The sequence below is a fragment of the Malurus melanocephalus genome, unplaced genomic scaffold, assembly GCF_030028575.1.
Source record: "Malurus melanocephalus ecotype Western Australia unplaced genomic scaffold, MMel_1.1 scaffold_98, whole genome shotgun sequence".
Taxonomy (NCBI): domain Eukaryota; kingdom Metazoa; phylum Chordata; class Aves; order Passeriformes; family Maluridae; genus Malurus; species Malurus melanocephalus.
In genome coordinates, this window is record NW_026623330.1 from 554,631 (window position 1) to 575,467 (window position 20,837).

A 20,837-nucleotide genomic window follows, 5' to 3' on the forward strand; every position below is an offset into this window, starting at 1 on the left:
CAGCACTTTTCAGTCTCTGAAATGGCCTTGGACCAGCTGCACAAATTCTGAGTCATCAGATGAATCAAGTCTGTTAATGACTGCAGAGAACTTTAACTTCAAAAAAATGCAGAAGTACCCTGCTTTCAGATATCGATTCTATAAYACTTCCTTTGGGGAGCTTTAGTCATAAAGGTGCCAGATTTCAAGGCTTTTTTAGAAATAAAAAATGTCAGAGAAGTTTGGCTTTTAGTAATTGTACATAAAAAAGATGGTGGCCCATGGCCTTTGGAACATCCATCAGTTCCTCTAGCAGAAATCAGTATGGAATTTTGGCTGACAGGCAAAGAGGGAGTAATTAAAGGTAAAATTCACTCATAAAGAGAATTTTATATGAAAGGCCAAATCAGGACAAYGTGACTCAGAGCTAAGCAGCTGCCACTGCCTTCAGCTTCAGACTGAGGAACACCTGAAAAATCACAGTTGAGTTTCTTAAATCAAAGAGACAAGAGTCATGAGGATCTGTGTTGTAGCCTGCCTTTAGGACGTCTACACCAGAGAATAAAGAATTACGCTATTATAACAGTATTATAAATTATATTAGAACAGTTATAAAGAATTACTCTTTACTCTCAATGTCATTGGATCCCAGGAGACAAGGTCTCTCTCCCCATCCTAAAGCTGTCTCATTATTGTGGCCTGCAAAGAAAAGCACCAGCTGCACCCCTTCTTGGGGAAAAAAAGACCATTATTGTCCTCTCTCAGATGACGGATTTTAGCACCCGAAAGTGGAGGCTTTTGGAGATCTTTTTAGCAATGTGTTACCCATGCAGAATGAAATTACTTCTCTTTGGATCCAAGATATTAATATATCGCCAAATTCTTCCCTTTTCAGTAGTAAATTAAAAATGTTCACCCTTATACCAAAGCCAGAATAAAGCAGTTCTGTGTTTAAATCCCTGTCCACAGAGAACCATCTGTAATCGATATTTCTAACATTGACACGCAAAAACTTTTCCCCTCCCTTCTCCCCACCACCGGGTTTTTCTCTGCGAACGTGTCTGCCATCCATAATCACTCTTAATTCCTCATCTTTGACATCACAATCAATGAAGGGAAATAAGCTGTTACTTAATGGGGCTGACACAAAATCCATTTAAGTTAACGGAAAGRCGCTCATTGTTTCCTATCGGCCCTAGGTCAGGCCAGAGCGAAAGGAGTGGGTGGAATTTAGCCCRTCGTTTGTCATCTGAGAGGAAATGATTCCTACATCCCATTTGGACTGCTTAGAGATTTTAAACATATTTAGCAAAAGGAAACAAATTGATTTCTTGTCAGTTGTTCAATGGTTGAAATTTCGCCCTGGTTGGACAGTCTCTCACTTAGCTCAAAATGGTCCTAAGTTTTCTGAATAGTCAGAAAAATCCAAATAAAGGAGAGAAAGGTCAAGATGAGTGGAAGTCAGTGAAACTGAAGAGGTGCCTGATGCCCTGTGCAGGTCGTGAAGCATCGTCTGCACAGGARCTYRKCCTCRCTGGCAGGGGCTGCACAGAGCCCRTGACCTCACCCTGCCCTTCCTGCCAGCTTGCTGACAGCCTCTTCGTTTCATGTTTTTTAGGTTCCCTAAATACATTTGGAAAGGGAAAAAACATCTGTACTTCAGTGCACAGCGCTGTCTCAGGTCTTCTAGGTTTTGTGAACAGATTTAATAAAATATGAATCCGTTTTTCTCGATTGCTCACAAATGTTTACAGATATAATTCAGGAGCAAAATGAACGTGTTCTTTAATAGAGCCCAGTAAACATCAGACATGCTGTCCCTGCTGTATCTCCCAATCTGAATAATTCTTGTTAGCCTTGGGAACAGGGAGAGGAGGGGTCTGGCAGGGACAAGAGGATCTCAGTGATTGCCTAACTTGCAATTCCCCTGATAAGTTTGGAGGCTGTTTTTTTCAGTGTTTCTGCAGAAATAACTTCTGGTATTCAAGGACAAGAATCTAAATGTTCTTTTTCTTGGTTATGATGTGTTACAAAGAGTAAAGGGAGTTCTGTTTCACCCTGTCCCTTCTGACCAACAGGAAACTCTTGGGATGTTATCATTTGGTCACTGGTGGCCAGGCCAAGTTGCTGAGAGGTCAAAGGACTTGCAAGCGACRCAGACATCAAGAAATTTGACTCCAGTGCAAATTTGTCTACTCTGCTCCAAACAGAGTGATTGCAAAACAAGCTACTGGCAACCTTTTTGCAGCCTTCCATCCACCATCCACTTCATTTTCAGTCTGTCCTTGAGTTAGAGTTATGAATTGTGTTATCTTTGATGGAAGGGATAAGTTTTCAGACAGACTCTGACCTGGCTTCTCTCTCTGCTGTGGTGGTTGAAAGTCTACAGCGTTCCAGTGATATAACTGAGCGATTGGACTCGCACAGATGAGACTCTGACCCATGGTGTAACTGCTGGAATGACTAAAGGAGAAAAAAACCCCAAATCCCTAATACCTGGGAAGTTTTYAGGAGCCAGTTGGACAGCAAGTGGGTAAACAACAATCCAGAGGGGMACAGGAGTCCCTCAACCTGTTTTTCAAGACTGGACCCTCAGACAGCAAATTCCWGTCCTCCAGATTCCTGGGTCATGAGGCTCAGTAGGAATATTTATAAAGAGAAGCTGTTTAAACAAATCAAGAAATAAAGAGACAATGCCCCTGRTGAAGCTGAAACAGAGATGTTTGTGGGCACAGATCTGTCCAGAAGCTGCTCCTTCCCTGGGGCTGAGCTGCTGCAGGTTACCCACAGAGGGGAGAAGGAATCTTCACCAGGGACAAACCTTGTTGGGCGTCACAGCCTCCTTATCTGCAGCCTGTGGGTGCTGCAAGGCAAGGGCACATTTTTGGGAGCAGAACCCAGGGCCTTGGAGCAAGGTCTGTGCTTTCAGGCTSTGTTTCCTCAGTAGCTTCCCCGCCATCGGGGCTGCGGCATTGGCAGCGGATCAAAGCCCAGGAATTCCTGCGCTGTGCTCAGACCATGAGGTCACACCACTCTCCTCCTTCCTGGCTGGTTTTAGCAGGATCGATTTTATAAATTACAGGGTGAGATACAGCCGTGGTGTGAGAGAGGGGACAGGGAGGGCACGGTGCTGCTCGTGTCCCAGACAAACCTCTGTGGTGGTGGCATCTGCCCTGGGCTGACCCCGCTGCCAGCTGTGCCCTGTCCTGCCCTTACCGAATGCCCCAGGCTCATTTCAGACATCCTCACATCTGACAGAAATAGGAGTGGTGCTTTCTGAACTGCCTCCAGTTCTTTGGAGCTTTACAGGAGTCTTGTGAGAGCGTTTTACTTGAATTGTAGGAAACAACCCCAAAGCTGTTAGCAACCCGGCACTGGGAAAACCTCTGTGGAGGTTTAATCAAAATGACAAAAGTCTCTATCAGAAATTTATAAAGGCACTTCCAGTCTTTCAGTGGAAGTCCAAATTCCCACATTTTTGGCAGTAGAGCTGCACTGGGTACATTTGCACTAACATTAAGCATTTAGAGACAAAAAGGAGAAGGGAGGATGAAAAGGTCCTCCTTGAGGAAAAATGCCTCTCAGCAGAGGAGGCCTCCTCCTGTAGAGGAGCTCATATTTCTCCCCTTTTTTCTGGAGTTTTGGGGGGCAGAGGCCCAACTTTTGGATGGTTTTAATCCCACACAAACTGAAGGATGAGCTGTGCACCCACCCCTTGCACTCCTGCAACGGAGAAGGTTAAAATAAATGGTTGTTAAACTCCAGGCTGCATAGTGCWCTACACATTAGTGCTGCTTTTAGTCATCAATATATTGCTATTTAAAGATGACTGAGACTTTTAAGTCTACTGATTATTCATATTAAAAGTGTTTCTTTTTCATTTGAGATTTTATGCTGTCATGAAGATGTCTCCATAATTAAATGTGTGCTTGACTCTTTCTGTCTCCAGTTAAGTAGACTTTAATGGGGAACCTACCAAAAACAAGTGCCAGAAATGTTCCTGCACTTCAATTTAAAATTATTAATATCAAATTACAATGATGATAAAAGTCCAACATGAGATCACTAAAGGAAATCAAGGCTGAATGATTTTGGAATTATCCAAGGTAGTTGGTTCAAACTGCTCTTTTTCTCACAGTTTTTCTGTGGTCACAGCACAGACCTGTTCTCCAGTGCATGACGAGAGAGGTTTAAAAATAAACACTTTAAAGCACAAAATCACTCCACCTATAAAACAGCAGTACTGAAGTTGAAAAATTGAAGACCTTGACATGAGGGAACACCATAATTAAAGTCAAGGCTGTCTTAGACTGTCTGTATCTACCTAATATTGCACAGCATTTAATGCCATAAGCAAACAGTGTTTTATCTATGGGAAGAATGACACTGAATGGACTCTGTTCACTTTGGGAGCAGGTATTCAATATTTTATTTTTCATATGGGGCCCAGGGTTTATTCCAAGCTGAGAGGGAGAGGTCTCACACACTGCAGTCYTGATTATCTGCTCTGATCCTGGGTCATTTACACAACAGCCCTAATCACCCTTAGGCACTGAGTGCATATCCTAAAATATTCTTGTGGTTTTGTCTTTAGAGTTCTTTTTTCCTGCAGAAAGAACAAATCACCTGATGCAGTGCCTGCAGGAGGGAGCAGCCTCACTGAGTAAATAACCAGCTGGATGCTCATGGCTTGATTCTGCCTTCCCAGGGAGCAGATGGATGCTTGAGATAACTGGAGGTGTAGATGGAATTGTAYCAGTGACTGGGGATCCCAAAGGTGYCYTTTGCACAGCCTCTGCCCAGCCCAGAGCTCTTCCTTGTGCAGGAACATTCCCATCCCTGTGGAGAAGGATTTCCATTCCTGTGCAAGAGCATTCCCATTCCTGTGCAGGAGGATTTCCTTCCCTATGCAGGAGGATTTCCACCCTTGTGCACAAAGATTTCCACCCTTGGTCAGGAGAATTCCCACCCCTGTGCAGGAGGATTTCCTTCCCTTTGCAGGAGGATTTCCACCTTTGTGCAGGGAGATTTCCACCCTTGTGCAGGAGAATTCCCACCCCTGTGAAGGAGGATTTCCTTCCCTTTGCAAGAATATTCCTGTTCCTGTGCAGGAGCATTCCCACCCTTGGACAGGAGGACTCCCACCCCTTTGCAGGAAGATTTCCACCCATGTGCAGGAAGATTTCCACCCTTGGACTGGAGAATTTCTTCCCCTGTGCAGGAGGATTTCCTTCCCTTTGCAGGAGCATTCTCACTCCTGTGCAGGAGGATTCTCACTCGTTTTCAGGAGAATTCCCACCCCTTAGCAGGAGGATTTCCATCCTTGTGCAGGCGGATTCTCACCCCTGTGCAGGAGCATTCTGATCCTTGTGTGAAAGGATTCCCACCCTTCAGCATCGCTCTGTCCCAGCTCTGCCTCTGTCCCAGGCTGTGAATGGGGCTGAGCCACACCTGACACAGCCCACAAATCCAGCTGGAGGCCCGAAACACAACCAAAATTGGATCAATTCTTTTGAAACAAGTGACTGGAAYCTTAAATGGGGGTGTTGTTTGTACTCATCCCTTTGCTGCTAAGGAGCAAAGAACAAATATTTGTGCAACTGCCTTCACAAATCCTGTTCACATAAACCTTCTGCCCTCCCTGCTATAAAAACCTGCCAGAAAAGGTTGGCTGTTCACTAAATTTTGCTGTGGGTGACGAACATGGCTGCCTCCCAAAGCAATCCCTCAACACCAAACACAGCCTGGCAGGAATGACCCAGCCATTCTTCCTGGCTTGGGGGACAAATCCTCAGCCTGCCTTGAGAGCTGTGACTCCAGCACAGCCAGCTGGAGCCAGGRCTGCTCTCTGGATCTTTATTCCAGCTGATCAGCAGCACAGCTTTACACCCCAAATCCTGCCTTTTAACCTGAAATGGGAAAACACCACCCAAGCAGTTCAGAGTCTCTGCTTTGCTCATAATTTACCCCCTGAAGGTTTGCTGGAGAAGGGATGGAGAGCAGCATCATCAAGATGTGTCTGTGCCAGCTGGAAATTGCTGCCCAGTTCCCAGCTTGGAGGGGAGTGGGACAATGCCTATCCTTCTGTCCACAGGCACACAGAAAGGTGGCAGAGCTGCTCGAATTTGTTGTGCAAAGTGCCAGCAGGGGCCACAGGCTGAGCTAAGCCCGTGGGAATGTGGGCAGCCACCCCRGGGAGCTGTGCCAGCTCACCTCCACCCTGACCTCACACAGCCCCAGCTCTCCCAGCTGCCAGCAGCAGCTCTGTGCTCAGCACAGAGACAGAAAGGTTCSTTTGGATGGCAGGATAATTAATGTGTCTCAGTTCCGTGGCTGTGAAATCCCTGGGAGACAGGGCATGGCTGATTTGTGCTGTGCCACAGCCAGGTGAACACAGCACCAGGGCCCTACTCGGGCATGACCGTGCTCAGGCTCAGGATTTACCTGACTGCAAGAACTCTTTTCCTTGTTTTACAGTGGCAAAGCTGGTATTCAGCAACCATTCCACTTGGAAAAACATCACCCAGCTTCCCAGAGAGGCCACAGAGAGGAACTGTCAGCTATGGCAAGCTCCTTTTTGTGGGATCAAGGAAATGCACTCAGTTTTCTTCCACAGAAAGAAATTCTTTATTTTTTCAGGCAGAATTGAATGACCGAGCCCTGCCTTCTGCTGCCCTGCAGGTGAGGCAGAGCAGCTCATCTTTTTGGTTATTAAAAATGGGCTAAAAGCAGTGTAGGCTGAAGCCATCTGTAATCAAAGGAGCCCTTGGCTGATGGCAGGTCCTGCCCTGCAGAGCAATCCTGCCTGGGGCAGCAGCACTGCCAGACTCTCAGGAKTTAAGGCCCCAGGGTATTTTGTATTTGCACATTTATCCTTCACAGAACTATGGCTGTGTTTACATATGGCTGCTCTAGATTATACCCTGATTTCACAGCCAGCAATCCCTGTCTTTTCCTGATAGATTCACCTCAAAGCCAAACTGTCCAGTGCTGGTTTGGGAGTGCTCAGCACCAGTATTGGATAAATGCACTGCAGCAGCAGCAAGGACAGCTCTGCTGACACCCCTCCCATACTCCAGAAGGGTTTATTTTACATTCACTACAGTTTATTTTTTGTTTATTTTATGCTAATTAACTCTGCAAATATGAATCCAGGGCCAGGCTGGTTTGTGTGGGTATTTGACATTGATAGAATAAATTACCTTTCCTAAATATTTTCCATTGTATATCTGCTTCCATTGTGTGCTGCACAYGGACACGAGAAGGAAACCTTTGCCATCACAGCCCTGTGCAAACACAGCTCYCTTCCAAGCTTTTGGTCTTACTACTAAATAAATATGTCTGCAAGATAGCACYTGTGTAGTGCCAAAAAAAGACTGTTGTTTATACAGCTTCCAAACCTACATAAATTCTATTTGTTCACACAGCAAACGTGTTCTAAACCATAGAGCTGCTGAGGAGCTTCCAAAGCTGTGCTCACACCACCTCCAGGACCAGAAACCCCAAATGCACAGCAGAGACCAAACCTGAGTCTACTGAACTCAAATAAAGTGCCTTGTCACCTCAGAGGAAACAAAATCCACCTGAGATCTGAATTTCCTCTGGAGCTACCCACCCTCTCCCTTGGCTGTGAAAGCAGACTGGATTTCTGCTTGATTCAGCTTGGYAAAAGAGAGGAGGAGCATTTTTGTAGCTCAGGCTTGAAATCTGAATGATTCCATAACATTGGTTCTGGAAGAAAGCATCTCACCCAACAAAAAGGGTAAAACAAGGGAATTTTTCAATACCCTGAAAGGCAACCAGATGCCTGGCCAGTTTTGAAGCTTTCTGATAACAAMCCAAAATATCCAGCTGAGTTTTATCAACTGTTGACAAATATTTTACTTTCATTAACAAARCTCTGCATCCTGTGGGGAAATGATCCCAAACCATCACTCCTAGAGCAGCGTCATTCCTGGCCCTGARGCAGAACTCCTGTCCCATACAGGGATCTGTCTGTATGTCACCCAAATTTCACAGGGGACAGCTCAGACACACAGGGCCAAGGACTGGAAGGAATCAAGAAGAGGAGAGCCCCGAAATCAGCATCTCCTGTCCTTATTCCATTCTCAGGCATTCCCATTCCATTCATTTTCTCCCATTTCAATTGTAGGATGACCCTGCCAGGTTAGACACAGCTCCTGGAAGCCTTGCCAAGATGTTCTTATATTGCATTTTATATCATTATACATTCTTACGTTGTTCTTGTTTTCTGTGTGTGTGTTTTTTATGTATTTCTATGTATTTATACACACACACACTGACCCAGCTCACCCTTGTTTGCCACCWAAACTGGCTCAGGGGGGTTCCAGAGAGGGGAGCAAAGGCTGGGGTGATTTACAAATCTGCTCTATATGTTGCAACAAACCTCATGCAAAGTAAACATGGCCTTGCATCATAAAGCACAGGCTGGAGCCAAGAAACAGCTCAGCTGGAGAAGCCACAGAATRAGGAGAGAACAAGCCTGTTCAGGTAAGAGCTCTGCATCTAAAAACATGCCCTGACATATTCACAAGAGGAGGTGAGGTATTTTTGAAGTCGATTTTTCTTTTCTTGCAACTCCCCAATCCTCTGAGCTCATTAAAATGGAGACACTCTAATTTCCAGGGGTGGCCAACAGGGAAAGGTCAAGGAAGAACTTCTTTGTAACGTCAGTTCTCAAATTCCAGGGAGAAGAACTGCAGGGTTTTCATTAAACCACCACCAAATGATAAATTACTGCACTGTGAAAGGAAAGGAGGACTGCCATTACCTTATGTGCAAAAGGAAGTGAAGGAAGAGATCTGATGATTTATAGCTTGTGTACAGGTCTGCCTGAAATGGGATCTCAGACAAAAACAAGGGTCTGATTCCTAGCAGAGCAGCTGGACCAGTGGTATTACACATCCCCTCTGCACACGAGGATTTGTGGGGGCACATCCACACAGCCCCGGTTCTGAAGATGCAAAGTTACTCTGAGAATGTTCCAAAAGTCTTCAAAAGAAACAAAGCAGCAGTTTTTGCTGTTTCAAAAAACCTCAAAAAAAATTAAGAAAGCCCTGGGAACACAGTGAGGTCTGTCCTGAACAGGACACTCTGCCTCTTGGGGAAGGACTCCAGTGTCAAATCCAGAGCTGTTCCTTGCTACTTTGTGGTATTTCCATGGACAGATGCCAGAGGAAGGCAGTCTGATTAGACAAATTACTTTTGTTCAAATTAAAACAAATATTTCATTTTATTCATCCCATCTCCATTTGAAAAAYGCCATCTGTCCACTGCAAGGCATCCCCACTTCTGACTAAGGAAAAACATTGCTCAGAGGGAAATAAAGTGAGGAGCTGAATCTCTCAGGTGCAGCTCTAATGACATGAATTTCGAGTTTCGGGTGTTCATAAAAGCTGTAACTTTTTCTCTCAGGAAAGCTTTCCTCAAATCCCTGTTTGGATCTGAGTACCAAGAGACTGTCTTTTAACAGTTAATTAGCTGCAGCAATTAATGGTCGTGTTGTACAAARAGTGACAAAATGAGTGTGAAAACCAGCAGTAAGAGAGCAGCTGGACCTGAGAGCAGGGAGGGATGGCAGAAAGCTGGGGTAGCACACCCAGCAGCCAGGCTGGGGCTTGGCACAGGCCCTGAAGTGAGGCAGCCAAATAGAAATCGGGGTTGTGCAAATTTGGGGCCGTCTCCTGCATTGAACTTGCACTCGTGTCACCCCGGGGTGTTTCCACTGAAATCCCATTGAAATCCCATCGAATTACCTCGAGTAACCTCCAGCCTGCAGCAGGGACAGGGAGAGCAGAGCACAGCCCTGGGGCTTCAGACCTCAACAAGAAACAGAACCTGGCCCCTGCAAATTCAAAAACTGGAGCAGGAAAAGATCAGTGATATGAGGGGGGCACCAAGTGCTGTACCTGGATGTGCTTTTTGGAAAGCTGGTGATGGGGACAGCAGTTGCTTTGTGTCAAATAATCTGCCCTGGCACTTGAGCTTCTGGAGAAAAGGATGACCCAAATGAGRTGAGGAATGAGAATCAGGCTGGGGTGAATTCTGTGCTGAATTTTAGACTCTGTAACACAGGGTTAAGACAGAAGCACCCGCAGCCTCTGTGCAAGAAACTGTGATTGTGTGCACCAAGGCAGGTCTCGGCGTGTGGAGCTGTGTAAATGCATTTACATTAAAATGGGGGAGCAACCAGAGAAGCTGATTGAGCTGCTGTTATTGCACTCTGTACCATCTTTCATTAGGAGACATGCACCGTGATGGTTTCATTTTTTAAAATCCAAACATTAAAGTGTTTTCTGCCATCTCCACGCGCCAGAGGAGCCCACGCTGTGCCCGCAGCCGGGGCTGTCCCTACAAACCCAATTCTCTCTCAGCAGYCTTGCCCTGCTCTGGTCATCTGGGGTGCTTGCTTTCCCCATCCCAGGGTGAAGCCACGATCAGGCTCACTGGGAATTCTAAGGCCAAAGTGCCCCTTTGAACCCAGGGCTGATCCAAGCCCTCGGTGCCCGCTGGCGGGGCTGTGCCGCGCCTTTGAGACGCCGTGATCTGGCCACAGGAGGTTTATCTGCTAAGACAGAAAAGCTGGTGCCCTGTAGGAGCAGAGCTAATCTGACAGGGTGGCTCTTCAACCAAAGCACAGTGGCCAAACGCTCCTGAGGTGGGAGATGCTCTGAAGGATGCAGGGACAGGAGCTGCACAATGCACTGGCACRCACATCCTGCCTGCCCTGCTCAGCACGCACATTCCTGCCTTCCAGCCAGCTCCCAGGGCTCATCCCGAGGGAATTCACCTCTGAGGAGGGGCAGGGGGCTGCTGAGAGGCAGATTTCACTCCAGCCATCTGCACAGCGTGGGGAGTACCTGCAGATCAGGACTGCTGCACGCCTGCCTGGAAAGAACTCACAGCAAAGGGCTGGACCTGCTCCAGCCCAGGGGCAAGAGTTTGCTTCRTGTAGGAACAAAGAGTGCTTCGTGTGCTGAGAGCACAGCCTGGGCTTAAGCCTTTTGCCTTCATCCTTCTCATCCAATAAGCATGCCTTGACTTATAAATACACTTGCATATTTACAATAAGTATGTCTTGATTTTTAAAAGAAAAAAAAAAAAAGAAATTATCTGGTTTCTGTAATATTTGTGACTCCAGGTTGCCCTTAGGGCTTCCCAAAAGAGATGGCACAGAAAAACCGTGGTCACAACCCATCTCCTCCCCAGCAGCTGTTAAACAAAACAGGAAAAGGCGTCCCGACAGTGTGACYGTGCTTTAAAGCTCTGCCCTGGCTGTGGTCACCTTTGGGGAAGTTTTACCAGCACCATTCACCCACCTTCCCATAGCACTGGGATCTTTCTTTGTCTTCTTGCCTCAAATACAACTGCCCTGTCCTCTGGGAGCTCTGTCCCAGGCTGGGGCATCCTTTCTGTCACTGCACACAAAGAACAAACAGCGAAATAAAACCACACATTCACCTTCAGCAGCTGAAGGAGGCAAAGCATTTTCTGTGTGCAGAGGGGGAAGAGCAGCGAGTCCATCTGCAAAACAGCTTCCCATTAACCAGATATGGTGATATCTTACACCTCCCAGTGGCAGTTCAACTGCCACCCCGACAAGCAGACRGGCTTTTGTAACCCTGAGAGGAGGGAAATTCGGGATTTGCTGGCAAGACAGGGTTGGTTGGAGGGAGAAAAAATAGGGTCTTTTGTCCCTGCAACTCTGCAGAGGCAATAATGCCCCTCCCAGGCCGAATATCCCTGCCAAGGCAGTTACACAAACACACAGATGTGGCAAGGATGAGCCATATCTGCTCCTCCAGCCACGGCTGAACCCTCCCCCGTGTCCCAACAGCTCTGCCACCAAAAACTGGAGCAAACCTCCCTCCTGGCAGGGGACCCGTTTTGTAAAAATGAACCCCAAGGATGCAATGCTAATCCTTCACCGTGATTTTTTCCATGCCAGAACGAGTTAAGGTGGGAGTCTCTGTCCTGGCTTTGAGTTTCCTGGCTTTCCCCTGCCTGCGTCACGACATAATTCTTTCCAGCAGCCTTTTCCTCAGATGTTCAGAGTTAGCAGCGGGATCCCTGCCAGTTTTCCTTCCCAAAACAAACACGGAGCCTCCTGATGCCAGAGATTTGCCTTCTATTCATTCCTCCAGGGACAGAACACTTGGCTTTCCAAGCCATGCCCCGATTTTCGATTCAGCAGATGTATATAAATAAAAAAAATGGAGCTTTACAGAGCCTCGTCTRGGCTGGAAAAGACTGGATGGCGTGTCCCTAACGAGCTGTCTCTCTCCATCAACTGTAAATAGAGCTTCAATTAATTGATGAGATTATCTGCCAAGTTAGTACACATCGCTGCAGCAAGGGAAATGAGGCTTATTGGCAAATTACTTTTTGCTGGTGTAATCATGTCAGCATCAGAGTTTTTGCTGGTAATAAAAACACCCACCCGTTGTTAAACCACTCTGGTTCCAGCGTAAACCTGGTCTAAAACTGAGCCCTGAAAAGTGATAAAACACTATTCCCATCTCAGTGAAAAGCTGTTTCTTTTCTCCAGTGTCCCTGGGCTCATTGCACCTCTCCTGTGCTGGTGACCTGCCTGCTCTGCCTGGAGGGCTGGAAATTGCAGAGCTGCTGGTGGCTGATGAGAAATGATTGAAAGGAAGAGTTTGCTGTGAGCCCTGCAGAGAGCAAACCACAGCTGAAATTTGGATGGATCCCATCTCCCTGGGAAGGGATGTGTCCTTCAGGCTCAGGGCCGGTGGAGAGTTTGTCCTCCAGCAAGCCCAGGCTGCTGCTACCTGCTCTGCTTTGGGAAGGAAAACAAGCAGGTTTCCTCCTTTTGATGAAACAAATACGTGAATTTTGTCAAATCTGTGTTTARCATGCTCCTGAGAGAGGAAAAACATGCAGAGAATGGGAAAGAAATCAGCTGTAATAAGCATTATTATTATATCTGCACCAAGGATTGTCTTTTTTTGGTGCAGTGACCATACTCAACGCACAAGGCACCTGCAGACATTCAATCATCTGCTGCTACTCATGGATTTGGATTTTTTTCAATGCACCTTTTATACTCATTATATTCCCTTTATGCATACCCAGTTTCCAGCAATAAACTTGAGGTGACTCCCATGAATCCCTCAGAAATGCCTCAACTCCCTCAGAAATTCAGGGATTTTGTTGTTTGGARAAAGCAAAGGTGGAGGTGCCCAATCCCTGCCTCCCCTCCTCTTTCTTGAGAGGTTTAGCCCTAGAATTGGCCTGAATTTGTGCATTTATTTTATGTGAAAGAAGCAGCAGAGATAAAAATAGAACATGAAAAATATTACCTGATGAAGTGAYAAAAAAAGATATTGATTATTTAAGCAAGGTAATTATTACAAATACAGGTGGACGCCAAGCCTATATTCCTTGCTCATGCTGAAGTCACTAGCAATTAAATTCAGTTTATTTTTAGAGCAATAAAGAGCTGTACCATGGGCCCAATCAGCTTCAACACTGAAGGAGTGCAAAATGTGAGTGCTTAAACAGTATGTCCAAGTCTTCTAGGCATTCAGGAAGAGACACAAATATATAATCATTCATAATTAACAATTTCTCCATAGCACCACCCGTGCAAGGATCTCAKGTTCCTTCATAAATATTAATTAAATCAACCCTACACCCCGCTTGTGTAACAATTATTACTGTCATTAACAGATGGAGAAACTAGGGCACAGCTTCATTGCCCACACAGAGCATCTGCTGCAGTTTTGGGATGAGACTGACCCATCCCCWGCCCATCAGCTGCTGCCTTGGGATGGTTTGTGACAAGGATCTGCCTCCAAAACCTGCCCCCGATTTGTCACATTCGGGTGGAAATGCCTTTTTGAAACGTTCATGTCGAGGAGTGTCGGTGCCAGACGGGGAAAGCAAGGAGCAGAGTCTCCAAGGAAACCAGCAGAGTGAGGAGGAGGAGGAGGGAGTCAGGGCTGAACCAGGAGCAGAGCAGGAGCTGCACAAGGCAGCTGTTCCCGTTTGCCCCTTTTTTATCATTCTGCTGTGAGTTTTCTCTTGTTAAATCAGAGAGCTTTTTGCTGTGGATGTCAGAGCAATGAATTATTTATAAATAATTCATTTAGCTCTTCATCGCGTGAAGAGCCAGACCTTCACCTCAGAGCCCTTGCAGCTGCCCCAGGAGCTCACCTGCCTCCCCTGGGCAGCAGCACCAGCAGCTCCACTCCTCCCATGCACATCCTTGCTGAGGTTCCAGCCATCTCTTCATCAGGAGCCCCTCAGGGACCCCAGCAGGACACGAGGAGTGGCTTTCAGCCCCCAGACCCCACCTGAGGAGCAGATCCTGCATGGGGATTCCAGCAYTTGGGACAGCCACAAAGTCCTTTGGGTTGGAGCAGGAGACCCAGATTGGTGTTTGGCCATATCAAAGGTACACAGGCAGCTCGAGAGACTTGTGGGGTTTGATCTAAAAGATGACCAAGGGGYTGTAGGGCTCCCCAAAGCAGCACTGGCTCATGGCTGGGAGGATTTCCAATTGAATTTCCAATTTSCAATTCAACTCCCAATATCAATTCCTGCCTCTTGGCATTCCCACCAAAGCACCGACAGCAGCTGAGTCACTGATAACTCAAGGTGATGCAGTTCTGGGCTGTAAAAATTATAATTTCAAGTTCTTCTCTCAGCCAAGGGGTTTGACTTGGACATGTCACTGTTCTTCTGCACTCAGCACTASCAGAGAATGAAACAATCAAAAACAAAAAGAGACAAGATTAACCCCTTTTTAAATTCAAAACAATCGCTGCATGGGAAGGAACTCTCCCTGGCAAATATGGGTTAGTCTGTCTGGACTAATCCCCTACTCATATGTAGTGGCTTATTAGGGATTTCAAAAAGAAATCTGAAGGCTTAGACAGTGTGTTTACAGTGGAACAGCCTCACATGAAAGTTGTATTTTCAGTGAATTTAATGACATGTTTGGCTTGAATTAATATTGGAGAAATCTAGAAATCTTTCTTTTTTTCCTGTTGTTTCTGTAAAACCCTTTCATAAAGGCTTTACAGAAGCAGGAATATGTGACTTTAGAAGGGCACTAAGCCAGCTGAAATTGAGCCAGTTCCTGCAGAACAGCAATAAATCCTTCCAGCACCCCTGAGCTCCCTCCAAATCACAGAGATGCAGATATCAGAGAGCTGTGGTGACCACAGCTCACCCAAGGCAGCTKTTGTAAGGCTGTGCCCGGGGTTTGCCCAGCTTTAATGGGGTTTGTCCATCAATTTCCCTGATCAAGCCCCTCCAGGCTCTGTTTGTGGGAAGGTATTTTATTTTGTTCTCTTTGACCCTACYGGGGTTAGCCCATGRACTGAAATTCCCCCTYATGAACTGCATAAATGGCTGAGAARGGAGRAATCTGCAGAAGAGCAGAGAAAATGAATGCAGAACCATGTGGAGCAAAGCACAGAGACGACAGCAGCTGCCCAAGGATGGCCCATAAACCGAGGGCAGAACTGGGAATAAAGAACATTTCCTAAATCCTTGTCTGCCCATSCAGCGTTCTGCAGCTCATAATGATGCTGAATAAATGTTAATGCAATTTTACCCATTTAAAAAGGGCACCTGCTGCAGGACAGAATTTCTGTGCTGGATATYCCGGCCCTAAAATCCTACCTGACCCCAGAGGATGTGCAAGGAGCTGCACAAGGGCTCCTTCCCCCCAATCCATGGATCCCCACAGACACGTCCTGGTGCTCCCCAAAGCAGGACAGAGCTTGGAAGGTGCTGCAGGTGTCCCAAAGGGAGATCAGCTCTGCAGAGCTGCTCTGCACAGCTCAGTTTGGGACAGATATCAGCAGAGCCTGGTTTCAGGATGTTTTATGCCATGGGAATTCCAGCCAGGGWTTCACATTTTACACAAAATTTATGGGAACAACAATCCTGCTGGGAGAACATCCATCCCTGGTTTCTCTCAATGATGCAAATGGTGTGGCAGACGACTGCAAGCACTCAAAGAAACACAGCTTCAAGGCTGATTTCTGGCAAGCTTGGCCTGATAAAAGCCCATTTGCATGCATTAATCCTGACACAGTCATTAAGCAAAGCGTGGCAGCAGAAACCTCCCCAGAGCAGTAATTTCACTCGCTGGGACTCAATCATTTGGAATTCTCAGTGCATACTCAAGGGCTCTCTCCATAATAATACTCCAGTCCTGCTCTAGTATAAACTATACTCCAATATTGGTCTGGTAAGACAAAATTCTCCAGTATTAGCTTGGTATAGACATAATTAATAAAGCCATTTTATTGCCATTGGGAAGGCAAAGTCCTGATGCACTTTAGTTTCCCATTTTCCTGAAACGGATTTACCTTCTATTTACACTCCTGCTAATCAGGAGGAAAGTGCCATTTGCTGCTTCTGCCTCCACATTTCGGGGCAGAGTCCACCAATTCTATCACAACTGATAAATTTCCTCATGAGAGATCACTGGAAACTGCTCCCATGCCTGCAGGGACAGCTCCCAAAGCAGGAAAACTTACCCTGCCCAAATCAGCAACTTTGCCATGGAGCCTCGAGCAGCCAGGGCTCTGTGGTTCATGTACAAAAAGCCTCATATCTGGAGGATTTCAGCTATCTAAAAGTGTTTATTAACACAGCCTTGCAAGTCTGTTTTACCCACARAAACAAACACGGTGGCAGCGATACRGCGASGTGTCACGGTGCCTTTGCAWTATTTACACRACCTTCAGCAAAAAGGTGCAGAGCTTCTCTGCTGGCACGGTGGCATTCACTGTGACATGAGCTGTGCCACGCTCTTTGTGACATTTTGGAGCTCTTTGTGGCATTTTGGAGCTCTTAGTGACATTTTGGAGCTCTTTTTGACATTTTGGAGCTCTTTTTTGGCAGCCCCCCCACCCAAGGTCCTGTTAGCAAAGATTAATATTTCTGTACTCTAATGCCAGGGATCCCTTATCACAGAGAAGGCTCCTAGAATGTGAAATGGTGGTACACGAGCACAAAAAAGGGTTTTAAGGTGCTCACAGGCTGAAGGGAAGGCAGATGGGAGAGCCCAAGGAGGCAGAACSTGGCCTGTGTGGGTGACAGCAGCTGTGGCATATGAGCAGCTTGGTCACCGCCACGTTTTGACAAAGCAGCTACAACTAATTGCACTTTTCCAGGGCTAAATAACCAAAACAAAACATTCAACACCATTATTTCAGTATGGCTCGTGAACGAGGATCATGCCACCAACTTCTGATTTGCCAGTTTTGTTACATCAAGGGTTTTACTCCAACACCAAGCCGTCAGGAACCTTCCTTCCAATTCGGGCTTCCTTCCCAAACCAGGTTTATCCAARACCCAGAGGGTGCAAAGAACAGCTTGAAAACACAACTGGGTTCACCCACAGGAATTTAAAAACCAATAGAAACCCCACTAACCATTCTGGCACCTTTCCTTCAAATATAGTTAAATGAAGAGTTGTTCTTGAGATTTCTTTGCCAGCACCAGGATGCTCCGTGGCTGATTTCATAAACTGGATGTGTGGCACAGGCAGGCTGTTCCTACCCTGCTGGAGTCCAAACCACGCAATTCAGCCAACAGCTCTGTTCAATTGTGGTTGGAATTGGCTGCAGTTTTATTTCTGGAAGTATTTGAAATGCCTGTCCTGAAGGCAACAGGACCGCTGCATGCAGTGAGTCAGCCACGACGCCTGACACAGGTAATAAATCTCACTTTGTTTACTAAAGCTTTCTGTAGGACTCTGGGGGTATTTTACTTTAAAATGATGAAAAATCACCTATGGGACAGGCACCTGCATCAGTCTGGGTCCAGGGCTAATTTTCACTTAATAACAAACTAAAATCCACCAGTTAAAGAATATCACATGTAGGAACTCGAGCAAGGTTTAGAGCGACACAATAATGGTGTTAAACATCCCATTAAGCACCGAGAGGGAGAAAACCAGCAAAAGAAACTTGTCAACCAAAAAGGCCTTTAGCTTCTAGCTTTGAAATTATGGGAATAGCAGGAGCTGGAGCAGGTAGCATTAAATTTACTGGAGATACAATAACAACCTTCATGTGGCCTGGCAGGAACGTGACAGAGCTGAAGGAAAGCTCAGGGTCAGGGATGTGCAGATGGACACTGAGATCCAGGACAGTCAGAAATTCCCATTCCAGTGGACGACAGTGACTCACACGTTCCACATTTCTGATAAATTCACCCCAGTTCCCTCTTTCCCGTGGGCAGCAGGCATTGCACCCAGCTTTTCCAGGAAGCATGTTGTATCCTGCCAGGGATATCTGTGCAGGGCAAGGGGGCTCTATCTGTGGCAAACAGGTGCCAGGGCAGGCTTGGCACTGCCTCGGGGGAGCTCACAGACAACACGGAAAGTTAAATTCTGATGGSAGCAGCAGCTGGCTTCCATTGAAAAGGAATATGTCTCTATTTTGAAAATCCTTGGCATTCCTTTTCTCCCTGGGGAGGCTGTTCCCACCTCCCCAGGGACTGAGGAATTTGTGCCAGGGCTGTGGGGCAGCACAGCTCAGCCCATCGGTGTGGGATGCTCTGCACAGCACCGTGCCCCGGCCGAAATAACCTCACCGGGCACGGCTGGAGATCAAACCCAGACCCCTGATCAGCCCGGGGATGGGTCACACCGCCACTGCAGCAAGAAGGCAAATTAGCCTGGTTATGGCTGGTGAGCTGGTGTGGGTGCAGAGCAGAGCTCGACATCGAATGACCCCCGAGAAGTGGCACCGCATGGAATAAAGCAGCGGCCGCGCTTACCTGGGGATGGCGAGCATGGCCGGGAGGCAGCGGGGACGGGGGCTGCGGGCTGCCAGGACCCCTCACACCACCGTAGTCCTTTTTCCAGGCAGGTCGGAGGGGTTCTCGTAGGCGGAGATGAGCCCCTTGGCCCAGCGGGTGCCGGGGGTGCCCTGCTGCATCACCACCAGCCGGATCGGGGGCTGYGTGTCGGCCGGCACCTCGGGAGCGTATTCCTTGCTGGGATCCTTCCCCCTGCAGTCATAGAGCACGCAGGAGATCAGGAAAACCAGCAGCAAGATAACGTAGCTGGACACCAGAATGATGAGATTCAAGGTAACGGGGTCAATCTCCAGATAAAACTCCATTGGGTCCCATGCTAGAGAGTGCAAACCCGGAGAGTGAAGTTTCATATGCACGAGTGAGCAAGTGCTAACTGATCAGAATAGATGTATTGGCTTTGTGGTAAAAATACTCTAATCCTCAGGTCTCCTGTAGCAATGGATTTCCCTGAACCGGACGATTAAAGCAGCTCAGTTTAATAACTTAAGCTCCTTCTTTTAATGCCACGTTGCCCACAGTGGCAGAAGCTAAATTTGATTGCTACATTGACAGGAAAACATCCCCCTCACCCAGGGACCATCTCTTTCCGTGATGGGCAGGCCCCAAACTGGGTTTCCTCTARGAGCACTTTGCAGAGCCTGCCTTCCCCAGGTGGATTTGGGCTGGTGGGCTGAAAAAACCCGAGCTGTGTAATCAGTAAATGAATACTGAAATAATTAGGAAATCACTTGCCAGGTGATTTTTGTCCAAATCTCACTGAGCCTGATCCTGATTTTGCCTGAGACTGTTCAGTGCTACAGAAGGGTTTCAGAGTGAATTTCAGARTGAATTTCAGATGTTCATTACCCTGTCAGGATCACGGGCACACGTCACTCTGCTGTCCCACATGGCCCAGCCAGTTCCTCCTGTAGGATCCTGCTCCCCACGGGCTGCTCCATCCCCTGTGAGCCTCCCACCTGGGAGAAGGTGCAACAAAACCGCAGCATTTCTGTAGCCTGGGCTCTGCTAACTCTTTTCCCCTCTGTTTGCTGAAAACAGGGTGAAGTTTGTGAGTGGCTGTCCCTGCCTGGCTGTGGGGACAGAATCCCAACCACAAAACCTCCAAGTGCTTTCTGCACCTTCTAAATTTGTGTCTGTGATGAGGGAGCAGGGACACTCAGAGCTGCCAGGGGTCACCCCACAGCTCTTGGACAGAGATCACCCCAATTCCTCCGAGCCAGAGATGCCAGAGCCCGGGGAGGGAGACAGAGGCCAAGGAACAGCGCCAAGGAACACCACAGACCCAACATCCGCCCCTCCACGCACAACTCCGAGGTTTTGGTTACAACACTGGAGGGTTTTAGGAAGAGATTAGGCTGCCCCAGCTCTTAGCACTGCCAGAGCTGTGGAAAAGGGCTTTTCGTGTCAGCGGGAATCCGATCTGGCGCGTCTAAGCTGTCAGAAATATGTCACAGGGCCATCCTGCCGCCCCGACCTCCACAAATGCCGCTCGTTTTAAGGTCAGCAGCAGCATCCCCCACCCACCATCTGCCCTGGTGGCTCCTCAGCCAAGGAGAAGTTTGTGTCAGGAGAGATCCCAGGGCTTGCAGTGCCAGCAGAAAGTTTGGCATCAGGAGGGATCCCCACAACCCCAGGATGTGCATTTGTGGGTTCCTGCTCCCCTGTGCCTGTCACACACCACGTGCCGTGGCTGAAGCAGAGCATTTTGCTGTCAGATGGGCTTTAAATGAGCCTGAGATTTATTTTTTTCCAARACAGGCTCTTAATTATGGACTTCCCTTCCAAAGCAATGGCGGTGGGAACTGGGATTTGGTTTCAGTGCCAGCAGGAAAAATTAAAGTCCCTCCAAAATTCTCAGATGCACCAATACCTTTGACAGGAAATAGGGTTTATGGTCTTAAATTTCAATCACGTTGCACTGCAAAAGATCAGTACCAGAATAACAAATATTGTATCATTTCCATGCTGAGGCAGAAATGGGATTTTATATGAAATCTTTTAAACTGGTCGTCGAGTTGCAGCCT

At 47.2% G+C, this 20,837-nt stretch overlaps 1 protein-coding gene across 1 annotated transcript; it reads right to left on the reverse strand.

The window, feature by feature from the left end:
- Positions 1-18,833: 18,833 nt before the first annotated feature.
- On the reverse strand, positions 18,834-19,118 carry SMIM36 (small integral membrane protein 36). The gene has a single exon (XM_057368802.1). It carries the CDS (start codon positions 19,116-19,118, stop codon positions 18,834-18,836), a length of 285 nt encoding a protein of 94 aa, XP_057224785.1.
- Between the last annotated feature and the right edge of the window lie 1,719 nt (positions 19,119-20,837).